General features: G+C 39.9%; 1 protein-coding gene across 16 annotated transcripts in view; it reads left to right on the forward strand.

Moving 5' to 3' along the window:
- TENM1 (teneurin transmembrane protein 1) overlaps nt 1-20318 on the forward strand; it is a 697978-nt gene extending 677660 nt beyond the window's left edge. For all 16 annotated transcript variants that reach the window (XM_039487530.1, XM_039487526.1, XM_039487540.1 and 13 more), the window contains 5 exons: nt 5309-5605; nt 10406-10793; nt 12527-13747; nt 14407-14549; nt 16649-20318. In XM_039487530.1, coding sequence (XP_039343464.1) covers nt 5309-5605; nt 10406-10793; nt 12527-13747; nt 14407-14549; nt 16649-17407 — 2808 coding nt within the window. In that variant the 3' untranslated portion in view covers nt 17408-20318. The remainder of the gene's footprint in view (nt 1-5308; nt 5606-10405; nt 10794-12526; nt 13748-14406; nt 14550-16648) is intronic.

A 20318-nucleotide genomic window follows, 5' to 3' on the forward strand; every position in this document is an offset into this window, starting at 1 on the left:
ACCTTAGATCTGGTAACACTGCCACCTTCCAGAAATTTCAGTGTCTGGATCACTTTCTGTCCCCGCAAAACCTTCCCCTCCCTGTGCAGCCTTGAGAGGCTTTTTCACCAAGTTCCTGGTGATCACCGATCCAACCCCTTGGATCTTAACACAAGGAGAATTTAACCATTCCCCCTCCCTTCCCCCACCAATTCCTGGTGAGTCCAGATCCAATCCCCTTGGATCTTAACACAAGGAAAAAATCAATCAGGTTCTTAAAAGAAAGCTTTTAATTAAAGAAAGAAAGGTAAAAATTATCTCTGTAAAATCAGGATGGAAAATACTTTACAGGGTAATCCGATTCATATAGCCCAGAGGAACCCCCTCTAGCCTTAGGTTCAAAGTTACAGCAAACAGAGGTAAAATCCTCTCAGCAAAAAAGGAACATTTACAAGTTGAGAAGACAAAAATAAGACTAACACACCTTGCCTGGCTGTTACTTACAAGTTTGAAATATGGGAGACTGGTTCAGAAAGATTTGGAGAGCCTGGATTGATGTCTGGTCCCTCTTAGTCCCAAGAGCGAACAACCCCCAAACAAAGAGCACAAACAAAGGAGTTCCCTCCACCAAGATTTGAAAGTATCTTGTCCCCTTATTGGTCCTCTGGTCAGGTGTCAGCCAGGTTTACTGAGCTTCTTAACCCTTTACAGGTAAAAGAGACATTAACCCTTAACTATCTGTTTATGACACTCAGTTGTTCATAGACTTCAGAAACCATCTTTAAGCATAACCACTGCAATTTCAAATCAACATTTTTGTGTTGGCTTAGAAATGAGGGCTCATAATTCAGCAGTCCCTTCTAAAAACCCAGTTCTGCTTTGCACTTCTGAGAAGTGAATTATAAAATAAAAAACAAAAACAGAAATAAAACCCTGAATTTTATGAAACCAGCAAGATGTGCATATGCCTCACCCCTTTCTCATCTGTTTTAGATTCTTATTCATTGGGTCATGTCTTAATTAGATTGCCCTACAATCATAATATTAATAACAAGGAGAACATTAAATTTATACATAGATGGTAAAAGAATATTAGTCAGGATTTATCCTCTGCTTTCTTTTCAATGTGTTTTATTACCAATCCTGGTTTCAGAGAAAGTAAATGTACTAAGAAATGTCCGTCACACAAATATATCAACAAATGTAGTTGAACTGAAAATCACTTTTTACTTAGGCTCTTTAACTATCATTAGAACATAAATTGTAATAGTTACAGCCGTCTACTGAAGTATGTAGGTATTTTACAGCTGTAGTAAATGAACACTGTTAAATTTAGAGATGTATGTATATAAAACCACAGGAAAGACAGTTGAAGAATGAACACCTGCTTCTTCTAGGTTTCCAAACAATTTGAATCTAAAGACAGAAAAGATGTTCCTTTTAATCACTCACACTATGTGTGTACCACAGCTTGGGCTAGTACTATTTAACATTTATTTTAGAGCTGTGCCCACAGGCCACAATTAGGACCAGGGCTCCATCGTGCTGGGTATTGTACAAACACACAATATGACATCATCCCTGCTGTGAGAAGTTATATCACAATTTGTTAAAAATAAATTAATGCAAACATTGAGCACTGGTAGTTTGAAGAAACAAGTCAATAAACAATCAATTTTATGGTTCCCTAGATTATAGTTGATAAGTGTACATCTCTAATTAAAACTGAACATAATGGTAATAATGATTGTCTTTGGTGACTGAAAAATTTACGGAGATAGGTGCGGGAAGAAAGGGGTAGATGCATTTCATTGCCAGAGATCTGAGTTCAAATTTTCATTTGGACCTCACAGGATTGGAATTACTTTCTTAATGTAACCTATTTGTTCAAAAATTTTGACACAACATAGTATGATTAGTTTACTCTCTGCTCAGAAAACACTTGAAGCTGGAGTAACAGGAGTGTTGCAGGCCATGGATATAATGCATTGAGACAGCTGGTGTACAGAAAAATGCTGGCACTATTCATTGCTATTGTTGACATCTGTGAACTCTAATGAGGAGCAGACTATGCAATGATGCCACAATAATCTAGAACAAAAATATTGATGGGAAAAGGTACAAATGGGAGATAAAAAGGCTTCCTGATATAATGCAAGAATTATGTTAAGATCATTCTTGGTAAACAAGAAAAGTGTGGAACCAAAATTGGTGTGTCAAAAACTAAGCCTAATTGGTGGACAAAATAATGAGAGGATGGGCTATTCCACCATTCACTCCCTCTTGGGGTTCTTAAAGAAAGAAACTTTTGGGGATGGACATGGCTATTGGCATGAGCTTCACCATCATGGCTGCCACCCCCACCGTCTCCTAGGATCCAGGTCCTTCGTCATCCTAATCCTGAAAGATATGCTGACCAAACTGAGCCAGAAAGAGGAAGCCAGATGACATCACCACCTCTGCCAATTTTGGCTAAATGTCGAACTCCATCTGGGATGCAAGACTTTGTTTCCTCCCTCCATGTGTCCTTTTCCTTCCCTAACTTAGTTTCTTCTCTTTTCTATCTCTCTCTCTCTCCTTTTTCCTTCTGTCTAATAAGAGTCTGGCTTAGCTAGCCATGACTGTGTATTTTTGAAACACTGCTGTAAGTCTGTGACCAGAAAGAGGTAACTAAAAGCAATACCCTAAACAGCACGATCCTGGGACAATTTTGCCAGGTCTTGAAGTGGCCGATAAGGCCATGTTTTGTGCCTGTGTTTTTCCAGCAGCAAGGCTGCAAGTGAAAGTCAACACCAGAGACAGAAGCTGTTTTTTCTCTCTTTGTTGTTCTTTTTTTTCCCTTTCTGTGTGTGTTTCTCTTGTTTTGTCTTCTTGGGAAATGGGATCCGACTTTAACAACAACAGCAATAACAACCTCACCACCCCATCGCAGCTAATAATGTCTCTTTTCCACAAAAGGGACAGTTATTACCATCTTGAAATACCATTTAAGAGACTGTCAGACAAGTGGGTTTTTCCTTCTAAAAACTCTCTCGAGCTAAAGGGAAAAGGGAACAAAGGATGTTATTAAAATGAAAACCTTATTCAATACTTTACATTTTAAATGCTTTAACTCTTTTCTTTCTTTTTCTGTAGCTGTAATAAAAGGTTCAAAGGAATTTTAATGGTGTGTTTGCCATGGTATTACGCCAGCTAAGGTATACTGAGCTATACAGAGGTATACCAAACCCTGACCCTGGTCTAACATTGTTTAATGGTGGACAGCAACTGGATTATGTTAACATTTTTTACTTTTTAGGCCTATTCCATCTAACAGTGCCCACTGCAACTTTATGCAGTGGGTCCTTGCCTGGCTGACTGGAAGAAAAAGGGTTGTTGCTCCTTTAAGGGCTCCCCCTGCAACTGCTAGCAGATATGGCGGAAGGGAGAAAGTTCATCTGTATGGAATGGGAAGAAGCAGGAAACAGCTGGACGGGAGAAGGGGTGCGAGGGAGGGGTGTCATTGCCTCAGCAGCTGGCCAGAAGGATAGGGGAGTATTAATATCCCATGCAGTCCTGAAGAATGGGCTGGCAGACTCCACCTTCCCACTCACAGAATCTGAAAAAGCACCAGGTTCCTTCATGATCCACTGTGGTCATTACCCTAGCTTCCCCTTTTCCCTATGGGACTAGGAAGGATTTTTTCCCTCAACGCCAGACTAGTTGAGGTGGGCTGGGATTTTTCACCTTCCCTCAGCAGGTTTGGGACCCCTGCTTGGGGCAGGGGAGTTAGGTTATAATGTCACATCTTAGTTCATTAAACTTGTGTCAGATGGCCAGTGCAGGTACTCAGTATGAAAGGGATATTGTTTTTGGATAAAATGGATTGGAAAAGGATGTAAAGGAAAGCATCCCTTAAGGGTGGTTTGGAGCTCCTATGTCTAGTACAAGGGGAAGCCTTTTCTAGGCCCCTTAATCCTTTTATGGGGAGGGTGGTTGGGTCCCAGAAACAGGATGGCTGGCGTTAGGTTGGGGATTATGTGGAAATGATTTTTAGAAAAGCATGATGACCTGCACTGTATAATTTAATGCTGTGTACCCCCAGATATTTTAAGTGAATAAAATTGCAACCTAATTAAACCCCATCCACTGCCTCCTGTCTTTCTTCCGGTGTGGCCGGACAGTGGAACTATTTGATTCTTCTGGATCGATTGTCACTATCAGTCAGCTTTTTCTGCCTTCATTCCCTTATCAGCGGCTTCCCTGATCCCATGTGCCGAAGTTTATGGATGTGAGTGGAGAGTGTGTGTCTGCTAACATATCTGTTCCATTTTCTGTACTACTTTCATGTGTACCCTAACACTGACAGCTTCGGAGTAGTAACTATGCTATCAATATTAATGGAGATTAGGAGAAGCAGAATGTCTGTGTTAATATATAGAGCCAGCTCAGCTTCACTTCTTTGCTTGCATGGAGTCAGGAAGTCAACCCATAGGAAGAAGAAAGATGAAGAAAGGAGGAGGACTTGGCACAAGCTAAGAACAGAGAGATGAAAGGAAATTTTAGGTTGTTAGAATAGGAAGTTTTTACATAAAGCAAATCCTAATGTGCTGAAATTTGAACCATGATAGGTGTAAGAGATTTAGTTGTGTCAAGGGAAGCTAATGGTACGTGCTAATTTTAGATTCCAAAGCAATTGCTAATAACCTCACAAAAAGTTTTCCTGGGAAGATTTTCTGTTTATTGGCCGTTGCAGTTGCCCTGGGTAACATCAGTCTGCCACAACCAGAGTGGCTGTTCAGCTGTAGCATGCTTGGGTCTTGCCTTTCAGGTGGCAGATTGCTTATTACAAGGCAAGCCATACTGCAATACACCTATGGTGGTGGAAGTGCTTTGGTGGGGACAAGCTGATGTTACACAAAGCCACTGCTATTTCAACAAAGAATCAGCAAGAGAAACTGTGAACAATACAACCCTGAACATTGTGACTAGCAGACACTTTACACTGAAAGGTCTCACTCTCTTCACTTTCTGGATTCACTTTCCTTAAAATCCTGTAAGTAAAATAACATTTTAAAATGCACTTTCATAAATACAGGGAGGGGGCAAATGCAGCTATCTCCCTGTGTAAATCAGAGTGCCAAAATTGGAGAGCAAAATTCACTTTTTACTTTTAGGTAAGTTTCATAGTCCAGCTATATGAAATGGGCTGGAACTTTGGATTTTCTCATCCTTAATAATTAACATATTCATATACTATTAAAAACATAGTGTATTTGATCATTCAGTTGTCATAGAAATGCTCCAATTGTATATATAAGACACATTATTCTTACATATTTGTCTTTAGGCCCACAACAGAAACCTGTTATCCATTGATTTTGACCACGTAACCAGAACAGGAAAGATCTATGATGACCATCGAAAATTCACTCTTCGGATTCTGTATGACCAAACGGGACGTCCAATTCTGTGGTCACCCATCAGCAAATATAATGAAGTCAACATCACTTACTCACATTCAGGATTAGTGACCTACATTCAGAGAGGAACATGGACTGAGAAAATGGAGTATGATCCAAGTGGGAAGATAATTTCCAGAACATGGGCAGATGGTAAAATATGGAGCTACACATACTTAGAAAAGGTAAAATAATTTAAAAATGGATGATTATGTTAAAGGGACTAAATTTATATCAATATAAAGACTAAATTATAAATACATTCACTGTCATGGTAAGTCTCCAGCAAAAGTAGCTAAGAACGCTTTTTAACTGTAAATGGGAACAATTATATATTTAGATAAAATGTCTTTGGACTGTCATCACTTAGAACTCCATAGTTAGGCATGTATTAAAACTAAATTTGGTGGAATGTTTTCCCTTTGTTTCATTTTGACAAGTTTATTCACTTTTTTGAAAGAGACTTTCCCAAAGGAAAAATTTATGCTGAACTATAAAATTGAGCGGTAACACTTTTATGCTAGAATAAGTGGCATGTGGAATTAAACTATAGTTTTTATTTTTGTTTCAGTTCAGTTAATGTGCTTCATTCGAATAATATATTTTTTAAAAATTATATACGTGATTTTCAAGTGTAAAGGAAGATGAGGGTTGGATTGCATTAATAATGGGAAGGAGAGTTGCAGGCCTCTAAGGTCATCAATTATCCTCTGACTTACAGAGCTGGCCCTTCTAGGTTAGGATTATGGAACAATGTAAAAAAGCTTATAGTACCACTGTCTATATTGTATCCTGTGCATAAAGATATTGGTTTCCAAGGCTGTCTAGCCAGCATTTTTTCAGGAGAACCGTATTCACTTTTTTGAAAAAGAATGAAAGGAGATGGAAACAATTATTCCAGTTTTGTAAAGGCTTCATGACCGAGTTTCCTCGACAACCATTATCTGCAGGTCACATAATAAGGGTACAAAAGTTGCATACTCCGAGGTGGAGCATCATATTTTCTGTGTGCCATTTCTTCAAAAGCATTTCAATCCACATTGTAAGTATATCTCCAAACAGCGTCCTCTACAACTAAAAAAAGATAGTGGCAATAATTGAAAATATCCAAGATACCATGAGTTTCCAAACATTTTCCAGGCTGTTAACCACACGAATCTGGAGAAATGACTCAAGCAAGAAAAGAAATAAAGCTGATAGGTTATAGTATATGCTAGGAAATCCAATTACTTATAAGTTATTTATACATTTTAAAGTTGTACATGTGCACTTTTAAGATATCCTCTGCTGTACATATTTTAAGGTATTTAAGTCTGATCCTCCAAAAATTTGGAATTTAACCCAAAGAGAAACCTCATATAGCTTGAAAAGCACATAAAAATATGAGTCCTCTCTTATCTGCACACATTGTGTCATCTCCATTTGTTAATAAGATTGACAAACCAGAGAGGTTTCTGAAGTTTGATTCAGATGAATTTGTCAGGAACTCTTCTGTCTGCATATTGAGTGAAACTCTGAAGTAAACAGGTTTTCGGTACTGCTTGGTTTCCTGTTCGCGCAGTGCCATGAGAATAGCTTTGTGAAGGTACCATATTTCTTCTTTGGCCCTGAAATTTTAAAAGGGTTTGTGCATTTCAGCTTTTCCAAGCCAGTTTGTCTTTCCTACTCTGTGTTGAGTTCACAAGCATAGATGTATAAACTAATGTGCTGCAGTTTTTACACATATGGCCAAATCCTGGTCCTCCAAAAATAAATGCCAAAACTTCCACTGGCTTAAGGGGAACCAGGATTTGGTCTATACTGTAATTCCTATGGGAGTTAATGAGAAAAGGGAGGTGGGATTTTTTTTGGGTCAACTTCTGTATAAGGTCAAGAGCTTGTGTCTCTCACCAACAGAAGCTGGTCCAATAAAAGATATTACCTCACTCACCTTGTCTCTTTCATATCCTGGGCCCAACATAGCTACAACGACACTGCATACAACTGTGGGAGTTAATGAAAGTCAAATGTGGGGGACTTGATCCTCCATACATGCAGTTGACATTGTCAACAATGAGTGTTCTAAACACAAAGAACAAATTCAGGATTGGTCTGACAAAGCCCTGTACATCAAGTGAAGGGTTTGTGGGATCGCACTGAGAAATAATTGTTTATTGTATACATTTTATAATGATTTATAAGCTGTAATTGTCTCAATCTTCATGTGGCCACAATTCTTTAGTTTTATTAAAAAATCAATCAAGTACTTTACTTTGCTTTCTTAAAATTACAGTTTATAGGTATACATTTTTTCTCAGATAGATTAGCATTCTGTATGACTTAATTATGGTATTCTGGACCCTTAATAGTGGACAAATATCCATCCTTTCTGAGAAATTTAATTTGAAAAAGAACTTGGAGCTAGAGTTAGGGTTCCTATGAGTGGGGCACTTGGAGCTAGGGTTAGGGTTCCTCTGGGTAGGGCTCCCTGCCCTAGGGTTAAGATTCCTATGGCTAGGGCTCTGTGCCCTAGGGGTGGGGGTTGTATGTGTAGGGCACTTATGGCTCGGGTTAGTGTTCCTATGGCTCCCTGCACTAGGGTTAGGGTTCCTATGGGTAGGGGTCCTCACCCTACTGTTAGGGCACTTCCTATTGGTAGGGCACTTGGATCTAGGGTTAGGGTTCCTGTGTGTAGTGGATTTGGAGCTAGGGTTGGGGTCCTATGGGTAGGGCTCCCCACCCTAGGATTGGGGTTCCTATGAGTAGGGCACCATGAGGATAGTACAGGAAATATTTTTTACTTAATTTGGTCACACTAATTTACTTGTTATTATAAAAACCACTGACTACCCAAAGTTCACTTCTAAAATCCTGCTCTATTTGCAGCCAGACAAAATACTTGGGCAATTGCGTGTTAATGTTGAGCAGATGTGACATCTAGTGGCTGTTTTTATCAGTGTATCTGTTTTGTGCATTCTCAGTGGAGATTCCAAGCTATAACCTCTACTTGTTTATCTGAAAACATCATGAAGGCCTCAACCCATTCGAGTTTCAACATATCTTGGCTGCTTTTATAAAATGCAAGCTTTTTCGATGTTTTATGAGCCACGCCCTGAAATCCTTTTGAATTAATTAGGATGCACTTGCATAGATAGTTTAAAATCTATTCTGACTCTTTTAGACTAGATAGGAAATTGCCTTTTATTCTCTTCATAATACACACTGATAATACTGGATAGGATACTATGTCTCCAATTTTTGTACTGTCCTTTCACTGTCCCAGACAAAAACAAAGTGCTGTGAAAATGGCACAAAAGGGCACTAAAGTTACATTAGAGATGCTTCTGAACTTGTTATTCATACTCTGTCAATGGCAGAGCAGGGAGCATTACAGCAAGAGAGTCATCACATCAGAACAGGGAGAGTTCAGTCAGTGGTTTACTGCAGACTGGGGACTGGAAAGTGAGAATAAAATAAACACTATGTATATGTTATAAATGTTTGACAAACCAGCAATTAAGTGGTAAGGAAAAGCTTGGTGAAAAGTCTCTTCACCGGCTGGCACTGGATAACTCAGGCATGGCAAACGTTGATGTTCTTTGGCCTGAGTACAGGTGCCAGATGTCTTTCACCAAAGGTAGGCTGAAATAAATAGTGAGGGGGAAAGAATGAGAAATGTAAAGAGGATTGGCTTAGTCTATCTTCACTCCTTTGGGCAGACATTTAGGTATTTGTTAGAGTCAACTGGCTTAGGGCCAGAGCGTTCAGCACCTTGCAGTATTGAGCCCTTACTGTCTTCTATCCTGGCAGGGTTTGTGTGCAGAAACAAGTTGTTTTTCTTAATTTGTTTCCAGTGTTCTAATGTCCTAGAAGGATGGTCACAATGTTGCTCTTTAGAGCTCTATCCTGCAAGTTTCTGAGCTCTTTGGCATCAATCATACAAAGCACTTAGATCAGTGTGGCGATTCATGTGCTTAAGTGCTTGGTAGAATTGGGGTCAGAATGTAAGTACTTTTCTATAACAAGCCTATACTGCAATTTAGGTTATGGGGCCAGGATATGTAATTTCCGAGAACAGTCATGGCACTTACTAGAGCTGGGCAAATACTGCTAAGACTTTCTACGAATAATCACTCTAAACTTTTTGGGGATTCGTTTCAGCAATGATAGCTCCCCAAGGGAGAACAAAAGTTTACAGAGACTCAATTTTAAATTGGCAAGCAGAAATATTTCTGCCAGAAGTGTTGGCAGAGTCATCTAGTCAGGAAACTGAAAGCAGACCTTGTGATTTGTCTGACCAGTCACAACTAATCAACATAGCAAATATCAGTGATTCACAGAAATTAGTTTACAGGTTAAACACCAGAGATAAAAATACTTGCCCAAAAAATAGCCCTCAAATAATTTTGACTCCTGAATAAATTTCAGGAAATTCAGGTATGTTTGTGGATATGCCTTGAGCAGAGAAGAGTACACATGGAATGGACCAAGTGCTGTACTTATTCTGTAGAGGGCAAGGCTGTTCAGCTGGTATAAGCACCATGCTAGGGATGTCAATAAGAGCTAAACAAATCATCAACAACAGTGAATGCTGCCTCTTTTCTCATCATCTAGGAGCGTTTGCTGGTGTGTTATTTGTGTTAGTGGGGGAAGTTCTGTCTGAATTTGCTTTCTGGGTAGTTGCCCTCCATGTTTCAGAGTGGCCTACTGAGTTACAATGAGGCTGCAATGCAATACACTGAGAGCTACGTCTGCCTTAACAATTTTGTGTCCTCACAGCCAGTGTTATTTCAGACTCCCCCCCCACCCCCACTCCTCCCGTAAGCAGCCTCTTTGGCCACATGTTTTCCAAAGCTCAGAATTTTGTTTTGTATTGTACAGAGAACAAGAACAAGCAACAGAAATGGGAATCCATGTCAATGGTTCCTTAATTTTCTTCCATTTACTTGATTATTAAATCATTTGTTTTGTCAGTTATTGACACTCTAATTTCTATTTCATTGCAGTCTGTGATGCTCCTCTTGCACAGCCAACGCCGCTACATTTTTGAATATGACCAATCAGATTATCTGCTCTCAGTCACCATGCCAAGTATGGTGCGCCATAGTTTGCAAACCATGCTTTCAGTTGGGTACTATCGCAATATCTACACCCCACCAGACAGCACTGCTTCCTTCATACAAGATTTCACCGGAGATGGACGACTTCTGCAAATACTATATCCTGGAACAGGTCGCAGGGTCCTTTATAAATATACCAGACAGTCCCGACTATCAGAGATTCTTTATGATACTACTCAAGTCACATTTACATATGAAGAATCTTCTGGAGTTATTAAAACAATACACTTAATGCATGATGGGTTCATCTGCACCATCAGATATAGGCAAACAGGTGGGTTATAACTATCAATATTTTTAAAGGGTGATACTGTCACCTTTGGTAAAACTTTGGCCCCTGATCCTGCAAACACTGTCTATCGCAGTATTTCTCAAACTGGGGCCGCCACTTGTGTAGGTGTAACCCTTCTGCCCCTCTCAGTTGGCAGCAATAAGGGCCGGGTTCAGTATCTAGGGGTTCTGTTTCAATAACGCAATGCAAAACCGGCTCGAGCCCCCACCCAGTGACCTGGGACAATTACATACCACCCCCCGGGCACCTCTAGGAGGCAATACTTCCCCTCTCCCAAGCACGGAGTCTGTGTGTCGAAAATCCTTTTAATAAAGGAGGGAAACAATGTGGCACTATGTTGGGGAGACACCACAAACAGGATTCATAACACAAACCATGAGCAAAAGACCCACCCCCAAGTAAGTTTGGCAGTATCCTTTTCCCCTCAGGGTCTTAAGTCCAACCACCCAAAAGATCACCCCAAAGTCCCAAAAGTCTCTTGAGTCCAGCAATCCAAAAATCACCCAAAAGTCCAACCACCCAAAAGTTTCTGTCCCTGGTCAGTGCAGCCCCAGAGTTCAACAATTTATCTGCAGAGTTCTACCCTCCTCTCCCCCCCCCCCGAGCTGGGTGGAAATGGGGGCGGGGAGAAAGGGGCATGCGAGGTGTTATGGAACACCTTACGTGGTCAGAGGCCAACTGCCCCGCCCCTCCGTGGGGGTCTGCTGCAGCTTTCATCACAAGCCACTCCACTCCACCAGCCGTCCCGTGAGCTGCTCCAACCATCCCACAAACTGCTCCGCTCTGCCCCCCCTTCACTCCACTCACTGTCCCATGGGCTGCTCCAACCGTCCCGTAAACTGCTCAGCTCCGCTCCACAAACCGTTCTATGGGCCGCTCCAACCGTCCCACAAACTGCTCTGCTCTGCCAGCTGCTTAGCAATATATCTTCAGGCTCCCCAGTATGTCCCTCAGTCCATGCCGCTTCCAGCAGCTCCCATTGGCCTGCAGCAGTGAACTGCGGCCAATGGGAGCCACGATCGGCCTGACCTGCAGACGGGGCAGATAAACAAACTGGCCTGGCCCACCAGGGGCTTTCCCTACACAAGCGGCGGCCCCAGTTTGACAAACACTGGTCTATCTGGTATACAGCCTGAAATTGGACCTTACTATTGAAATCAGGTTTTTATGTTGAAGTAGAAAAATGTGTCTGTTTGTCTGTCCACAGACATGTAAAAGCTATCCCATTTGAAATATGAAACATTCTTGTTATCATTTGCTATGAAGTGGCTCTCATAATATTTGATTATTTGTTATTCCAGTATAAGGATATTTGCTAAATAATAAATCAAATTGCTTTACTGTTTGCATTTTCAAGTTTCTCTGTCATGACAAATTCAAAGAAATTATTTATATCAAGAATGTGTTAGCCATGTTAAAAATAAATTCAAGTTAATGTTAGCATATAAGTAAGTATATGGAAATCAGAATTATATGTAAACTATCATTAGTTTTAAAGAATAGTAATAAGTATTTAAGGAGTATCTGTGCACTAAATAAATCCATGACAGATCAATTCAACATTTTTCTCACTTAAAGATGTAGTCAATTAGCAATAAGACTCAGGAATGCCTGAGATTAACATCTTTTCTTTCTTTGTTATGTATATTAGATATACTATGGGCCTAATTCGTTTTTTCTTGCTTTTCTTTTTTTTCCTTATTTGCTATATGTAGGCCCTCTTATTGGTCGTCAGATCTTCAGATTTAGCGAAGAAGGCCTTGTAAATGCCAGATTTGACTACAGTTACAACAATTTCCGGGTCACAAGCATGCAGGCCATGATAAATGAGACTCCTCTTCCTATAGATCTGTACCGATATGTTGATGTATCTGGAAGGACTGAACAATTTGGAAAATTCAGTGTAATCAATTATGACTTAAACCAAGTTATAACTACCACAGTGATGAAACACACCAAGATTTTTAGTGCCAATGGTCAGGTGATTGAAGTGCAATATGAAATTCTTAAGTCCATAGCCTATTGGATGACCATTCAGTATGATAATATGGGTCGTATGGTGATATGTGATATACGAGTAGGAGTAGATGCCAACATAACAAGGTATTTTTATGAGTATGACGCTGATGGTCAACTTCAAACTGTCTCTGTGAATGACAAAACCCAGTGGCGTTATAGTTATGACCTGAATGGAAACATCAACTTGCTTAGTCATGGAAACAGTGCCCGTCTCACTCCTCTGAGATATGATCTTAGAGATCGCATCACTAGACTAGGAGAAATTCAGTACAAAATGGATGAAGATGGTTTTCTTAGACAAAGAGGCAATGAAATATTTGAGTATAACTCGAATGGTCTCCTGAACAAAGCTTACAACAAAGTGTCTGGTTGGACTGTGCAATACTGTTATGATGGGCTTGGACGAAGAGTTGCAAGTAAATCAAGTCTAGGACAACACCTACAGTTCTTTTATGCTGATCTCTCCAATCCAATAAGAGTTACTCATTTATACAATCATACTAGCTCAGAAATAACTTCCCTGTATTATGATCTTCAAGGTCATCTCATTGCTATGGAGTTAAGCAGTGGAGAAGAATATTATGTTGCTTGTGACAACACCGGCACACCCCTAGCTATTTTTAGCAGTCGGGGCCAAGTAATAAAAGAAATTCTGTACACACCTTATGGAGATATCTACCAGGACACTTGTCCAGATTTTCAGGTTATCATTGGTTTTCATGGAGGGCTCTATGATTCTCTTACTAAATTAGTGCACTTGGGTCAAAGGGATTATGACGTCATTGCTGGACGTTGGACAACGCCAAATCATCATGTGTGGAAACATCTAAACACCATTCCCAAACCATTTAATCTTTACTCGTTTGAAAATAACTATCCAGTTGGCAGAATTCAAGATGTTGCTAAGTATACGACAGGTAAAAAAAATCCCATTAAAAATACTTCTGGGTCAAATCCTTATATGGATCCAAGTCCATGGAATTTGCACACATCAGAGAAGAGGAGTGGGCTTTCAACTTGCTTACATTTTAGTTGAATTTATTTAACTTCCTACTACCCACATAGCTTTGTCTATTTTTTGTGACCTTTCAGCCAGTCAATAAAGCAAGCAAAAAACTGCATCTGCTGCCTTTGCTAAGTACTAGAATTTGAAAAAGAGTTGAGGCAGCATTATCTGAATTCCCTTCCATGATATGTAGAAGGAAGTACAATACAGAATTCAGGATAGTGATGTTCTGTGATAAAATAATTTATTTTCTTCTGGTAACCAATTTTGAAAATTTAAGATTATGTCAAATCAGTATTGCACTTTAGTTATTAATGTTTTGAGGTTTGGTTAGGCCTTGGTAAAAGATGTCTAGTCACACTGGTAGCTGCATTAGTAGTTCTAATTTCAGTTCTATCAGAATGGAGAACTATGGGATCCTTTGCCAGTGCACAGCTAGCACTGTCACTTTTGCTTCTCCTCACCTTATCTTCTGGATCACTTTACCTAGAAATGGAAAGTACAAAATACATTCAGCTTCCCAAGAATTAAGAGTATTGTTGCTAAGAATGTTTTGATTTTGTTTTGTAGACATTGGAAGTTGGCTAGAGCTGTTCGGTTTCCAGCTACACAATGTGCTTCCTGGATTTCCAAAACCAGAGATAGAAACTGTGGAGACAACATATGAACTTTTACAACTTCAAACAAAAACCCAAGAATGGGATCCTGGAAAGGTTAGCAAAAGTCTGCCTACAAAAGCAGACAGTCTGCTTGCTAGTTCACTGGACTATTTCTACACCTAAATTAAAGAATACAATTAGAAAATACATAGAAAAATGTTCAATCAGATCTTAATAAAAAGCCCAGACCACTGTGATCTGAGGGATGATTTTTCAGGAGAAGAACAATTCAATTAATTGAGGACATTTTTGTCCATTACTCCTACATTACTTTTATTTTATTACCATAACAATTAAGATCCCTAGTTTCCATAATTTCAATATCTCTTTATGCTATGTGCTATATTCAAAAACAGAACAAAGATGTTCCCTACACCAGATAGTTTAAATATAAGACAAAAGAGTACAGATGGATACAAACACATTGACATGGAGTACAAAGAAACAATGGGTCAGCATGTATGGAGATACACCTCCATAGAACTGGAAGGAACTCTGAAAGATCATTGAGTCCAGCCCCCTGCCTTCACTAGCAGGACCAAGTACTGATTTTGCTCCAGATCCCTAAGTAGCCCCCTCAAGGATTGAACTCACAACCCTGAGTTTAGCAGGCCCATGTTCAAACCACTGAGCTATCCCTCCCCCTCAGCCCACCAATGGCCTAACCATTGTGATGTTTTTTTGTAGATCTCATGGCAGAGGAGAGTGTTTGGAAGGAGGACAATGCATTAGTTTTGCAGGTGTTTACAGGGCACTCCTCCCAAGCAGAGGGGTAGAAAGCAAGAAGGTGCTTGTCTGAAAATATAACAAGCTATATGCTCTAGGTTTTATGTAATAAATTTATACTTACCGAAATATTAAGTGCAAATTAAATCAACAGATCTTCTGCTTTTATTGGAATGATTTCACAATGAGGAGTGCAAAAACACCAAAATTTTAAATCTTTAAAAGTCTTTTCCTCTATAAAAATGTTCTGTGGTAGAACAGATTATTTTTAAGCATAGTAGTGATGGTGGTGTTTTTGTTTTTTAGTTTTAAGTCTCAAACCTGCCTCAGGCCTTGTCTGCACTCAGAACTAGCCACGTTTCAGCAATTGATGGCTAGCAGTCAATGTAATTGCACCAATACAGATCTCAGCTAGTCTCTGGGCAGACATTCACATTCAAGATTTGATCCTTATTGAACATCTATTAACAAAACATTGCAGTTTTACAGAACAGGGTAGAACAGGAGAGACTGATTCTCTACTGCCTCTAACCTTGTGTAGTCATGTTAAGTGTGTATAAAATGCTACCTGATAGAAGTAACAGCCTTTTAAACTCACTTGGCCAAGGTGTGAATAACTATGGAGGGTACAAAGCAATGAAGACTCAGGCCCACTAATTTTAGGGCACTTCACATGCAAAACTCCCACTGAAGTCACTCAGATTTTATGGTGATGCTGAAATAGTATTGTGATGGCCACAATAAAAGAACATGGATGGATGGATGTCAGTGTGAGTTTGCCTGAGTAAGGACTCCAGGCTTAGGCACTAAATCTATCTATAGCTCTTAGGTACCTATATGGCCTCCCTTACTGTAGTGTTCTGGCACCTCGGGATCTTTAATGTATTCATATCCTTAAGGGATGGGATTATTCTAGCCCAGACGTTCCCATGCTTTCTTTTGCTGAACTCCCCTTCAGAAATTCATGTCTCATGCGGACTCCCCTCTCAGGAGAGGCGGACCTGGTACCTGCTGGGGGGCCCCTTCTGTTGAGGATAGGGGAGCTGTGGGCAGGGCCGGCTTTAGGGCGATTCAGCTGATTCCCCGGAATCAGGCCCCGCGCCCCTAAGAGGGCCCCACAACGTCCCGAAGGAGCTGCCGCCGAAGTCCTGCCACTGTCTTCAGCTGCCGCGGAGGAAGGCCCCTCCGCTGAAATGCCGCCGAAGACAGCGGCAGCAATTGAGCTGCCGCCACTGTAAAGTTTGTTACTATATTTTTTTGTTCTTGCTACACCACTACAGATGTGCATGATGCTTTACAGACAGATTTAAAGGATCAGTACCTACTCTGAGGAGCTATAGATATCAGTAGAAACTTGATATCGTATGGTACTATAATGAACTGTATAAAAATATTTTACTTCAAACTGTGTTAATGTTTGTTTCCAGACTATCCTTGGCATTCAGTGTGAGCTGCAAAAACAACTTAGGAACTTTATATCCTTGGACCAGCTTCCTATGACCCCCAGATACAGCGACGGGAGGTGTCTTGAAGGAGGAAAACAGCCCAGGTTTGCAGCCATTCCTTCTGTTTTTGGAAAAGGTATCAAATTTGCCATTAAGGATGGGATAGTGACTGCTGATATTATAGGAGTAGCAAATGAGGATAGCCGGCGCATTGCCGCCATCCTCAACAATGCTCACTATCTTGAGAACCTGCATTTTACCATAGAAGGGCGAGATACACACTACTTCATTAAGCTGGGGTCTTTGGAAGAAGACTTGGCTCTAATAGGCAACACAGGAGGCCGGCGCATTTTGGAGAATGGCGTCAATGTCACTGTGTCTCAGATGACTTCTGTGATAAATGGGAGGACTAGACGGTTTGCTGATATACAGCTCCAACATGGTGCTTTGTGCTTTAATGTTCGATATGGAACAACCATTGAAGAAGAAAAGAACCATGTCTTAGAAATAGCCAGGCAGAGGGCAGTAGCTCAGGCCTGGACTAAGGAACAAAGACGGCTGCAAGAAGGGGAAGAAGGCATTAGGGCATGGACAGAGGGAGAAAAACAGCAGCTTTTAAGCACTGGGAGGGTACAAGGCTACGATGGATATTTTGTTTTATCTGTGGAGCAGTATCTAGAACTTTCTGACAGTGCCAACAATATTCACTTTATGAGACAGAGTGAAATAGGCAGGAGGTAACAAAGAAAACCTCTGCCTTTGCGTCACCAAAGACTGCCTGTTTTTAAACATAAAATGGTTTATTGTATTGGTTTTTCTAGAGCAGAACTCTGTATATAGAAATATAGAGGAAAACACATATCCAACTGCCTTTAAATGTGACAGAAGATGGTATTTTAATATTGTTTGTTTAACTCTGAGAGATGACAGTGAAGATTTTTAGTTCTTGTGTGGCAGTATTCAAAATTTCAGAAGCAGAGTTCATATGGTTAAACAACACAACTTAGAAAGGCGCCACTCTCGTTTAAATTGCAGATACGTGCAGAAAATTTAAGAATTCATGTGCTCTGCTTTCTTCTTGAAGATACATCTCATCTTAGTTCATTAATTTAATAACTCGCAGATGATTTAAAAGGTTATAGAGCTTGATTCTGCAACCCTTACTCACCTGGGTAGTCCTTACTCCCATGAGTTCTTCCATTGACTTTAATGGGATGTATTTAGAACCTTGAATCAGCACATTTCACTTTTCACAACTATGATCTAAAGACGTTCCAGACCTGAACTGGAAAACGGGGAAACGCAGTAGGCATTGGATACAGTAGCACAGAATGGCTGTCCCATATTACATTTCTCTTCACTCATCCGTTGCCTCCTCCCATTCTCTCAGTGATTAATGTCATGTGTAGAGTTTTGCATGTAGCAGTGTTCTATGATTCTCTCCCTGAGGGCTTCGGTCAGACCAGGGTTACACTGGATTCTGCTGGCATAACCCCAAGCACAGAAGTCTGATGGCAGAAAGTCCACCTGACCAAGTGTTGCACGAGGTGCCACAGCTAGCCATCCCCCTCTAAAAGTAGACAGAAATGTGCACAAGGATCTGATCCAAAGCCCCCACATTGACTTTCCATTGACTTCAGTGAGCTTTAGATCAGGCCCTGATTCAGTGCATACCAAGCAATCTCTGCCAGTAGTAATTCTGTGGACCCCCAGACAAACTTAAAGCCACTCTACTGGAAGGATTCACACACGCCCTCTTTGCCAGAGAGGGTGAAAAAAAGCCTGTCTCACTAAAGAGAATAGTATCCTTTGTGTTCACTGGACAGGGATTCTTCAGTTCATGATTCATTTGTAAATTGGAGTGGTATTGTTTTTTGTCATCACCTTAGCCTCTTCTTACATTAATAATTATGCTGTATGACTCAATTTTTGTGTGTGAAATAGACTGGTGGGTCAGAATTCGATGAACTTAAGTGTGGATAGTAAGTGTCGGACATTTTGGGAATGATTCTACACTCTTTGGCTCAGTCTGTAGAGCACATAGCAAAGTGTTATAATGGTAGGGCGGGAATTTTATTTTGCAGGAGATCATGAGCTGTCAATACAGTGATTTCATAGCAAAGTGTGTGATCTTTCTTTTAACCTGTCATTTTTAAAGGACCTAATTGTTTTGTGGGGGATTGTGTGCAAATTTTCTTTGTTAATTTCAGACGGGATTAGAATTTTCTTTTAGAACCTATGTATCTTTAATGGTGACTTTGTTGCACATTTTTACCAAAACAGACATAGTAAATATAGTCTAATCATCTCTGCTCATATTTACTTTTGCCAAAAGCAGGGTTGGTTTGTTTTTTTCCTTTCCTGCTTTCTTTTTTCTTTTGTTTTTGGGCAAGTGGAACAAACTGTAGTGAACTTAGAGATGAGCCTGAATTGGAACATCAGGTCTGATCCCCCTTCAAACTTCGGGGAAGTTTGGATCCAGTTCTCAACTTCACAACTTGGGCCTCCCTTTATGGATTTAGTCCTGCTCCCATTGAAGTCAATGACCGGCTTCACTGGCGCAATATCGGGCGCAGTGATGAACTGATGCAGAAGAATGCCATCCACACACCACCCCAAACTCTGGGGAAATTTGGATTGAAATCCAGATCCAAATATTGTGATTGGGCTCATCACTCACTAGCGTACAATACTGGGAGCTGACCAAGTCTGGTATTGATAGCTCTCATCTCTGTAATTTCCCATAAAATCATGGAGAATTTGAATACCTCCACACCAGCCTAAAAATGGACCTTCAGATCCTTTAGCCTCTGATGTTCTTTTAATCAATGAAAAAATAATTTATGAACTGTATATAGAGAGTGCGTTCATAAATGTGATGATGTATTTTATCACTGATCCAAGATGTCAATATTAGAGTCTATTTTACTTATATTTTAACCAATTATACTTTTTTGCAATTCACTAATGATGTATCATTTTCAAACTGCTTTAAATATCCATTATAAACACACATTTGAAGCTCTTAATAGTAAATTACCTTGAACTGTGCATTTCTAGTATGTAATACATATTTAGTTAGCTTGTGCCTTTAGTTTCTTAAAGTTATATTTGTATTATATGCAGGAAATGCACTTTGTATTACCTACAGCTGTGGTTTTTAATACTGCCTTGATTATTATTATTCTCATTATTATGCCAAAAGGTCAAAGAGTGAAATGTATTACAAGTTTGTCTCTCAAAGCAGATCTGGCATTTTTCCAGTTCATGCATAGAAAATTTAAGATACATTTTTGGACAGTGTTTCTTATGAAAATATGGATGTATAAAGAATCAAATGACATTACATGGCCCTGTATTCTGGTGGCATAAGAAAATGTCTTCATCGTGTTTGGTTATAAAACTGAGAAAAATAAAAATTCAGTGTCATTTTTAGATGAGCACGATAGCATTTCTAAAGAGAATGACGTATTTATTAATACAAGAGCACTGGAGGCCAGAGTTATACTTACACACACAGGCCAGGCACCATTCAAGAGAGCACCCCTTAAAGGAATAGATCTAAACCGTCTTGTTCAAGAACAATGTAAGATGGAGGCAGGGAATATTTCAGTCTCATGGTTTTTGTATTTTATTTTTTTTTAGTGACTAA

The sequence above is a fragment of the Mauremys reevesii genome, linkage group 9 (genome assembly GCF_016161935.1).
Source record: "Mauremys reevesii isolate NIE-2019 linkage group 9, ASM1616193v1, whole genome shotgun sequence".
NCBI lineage: Eukaryota > Metazoa > Chordata > Testudines > Geoemydidae > Mauremys > Mauremys reevesii.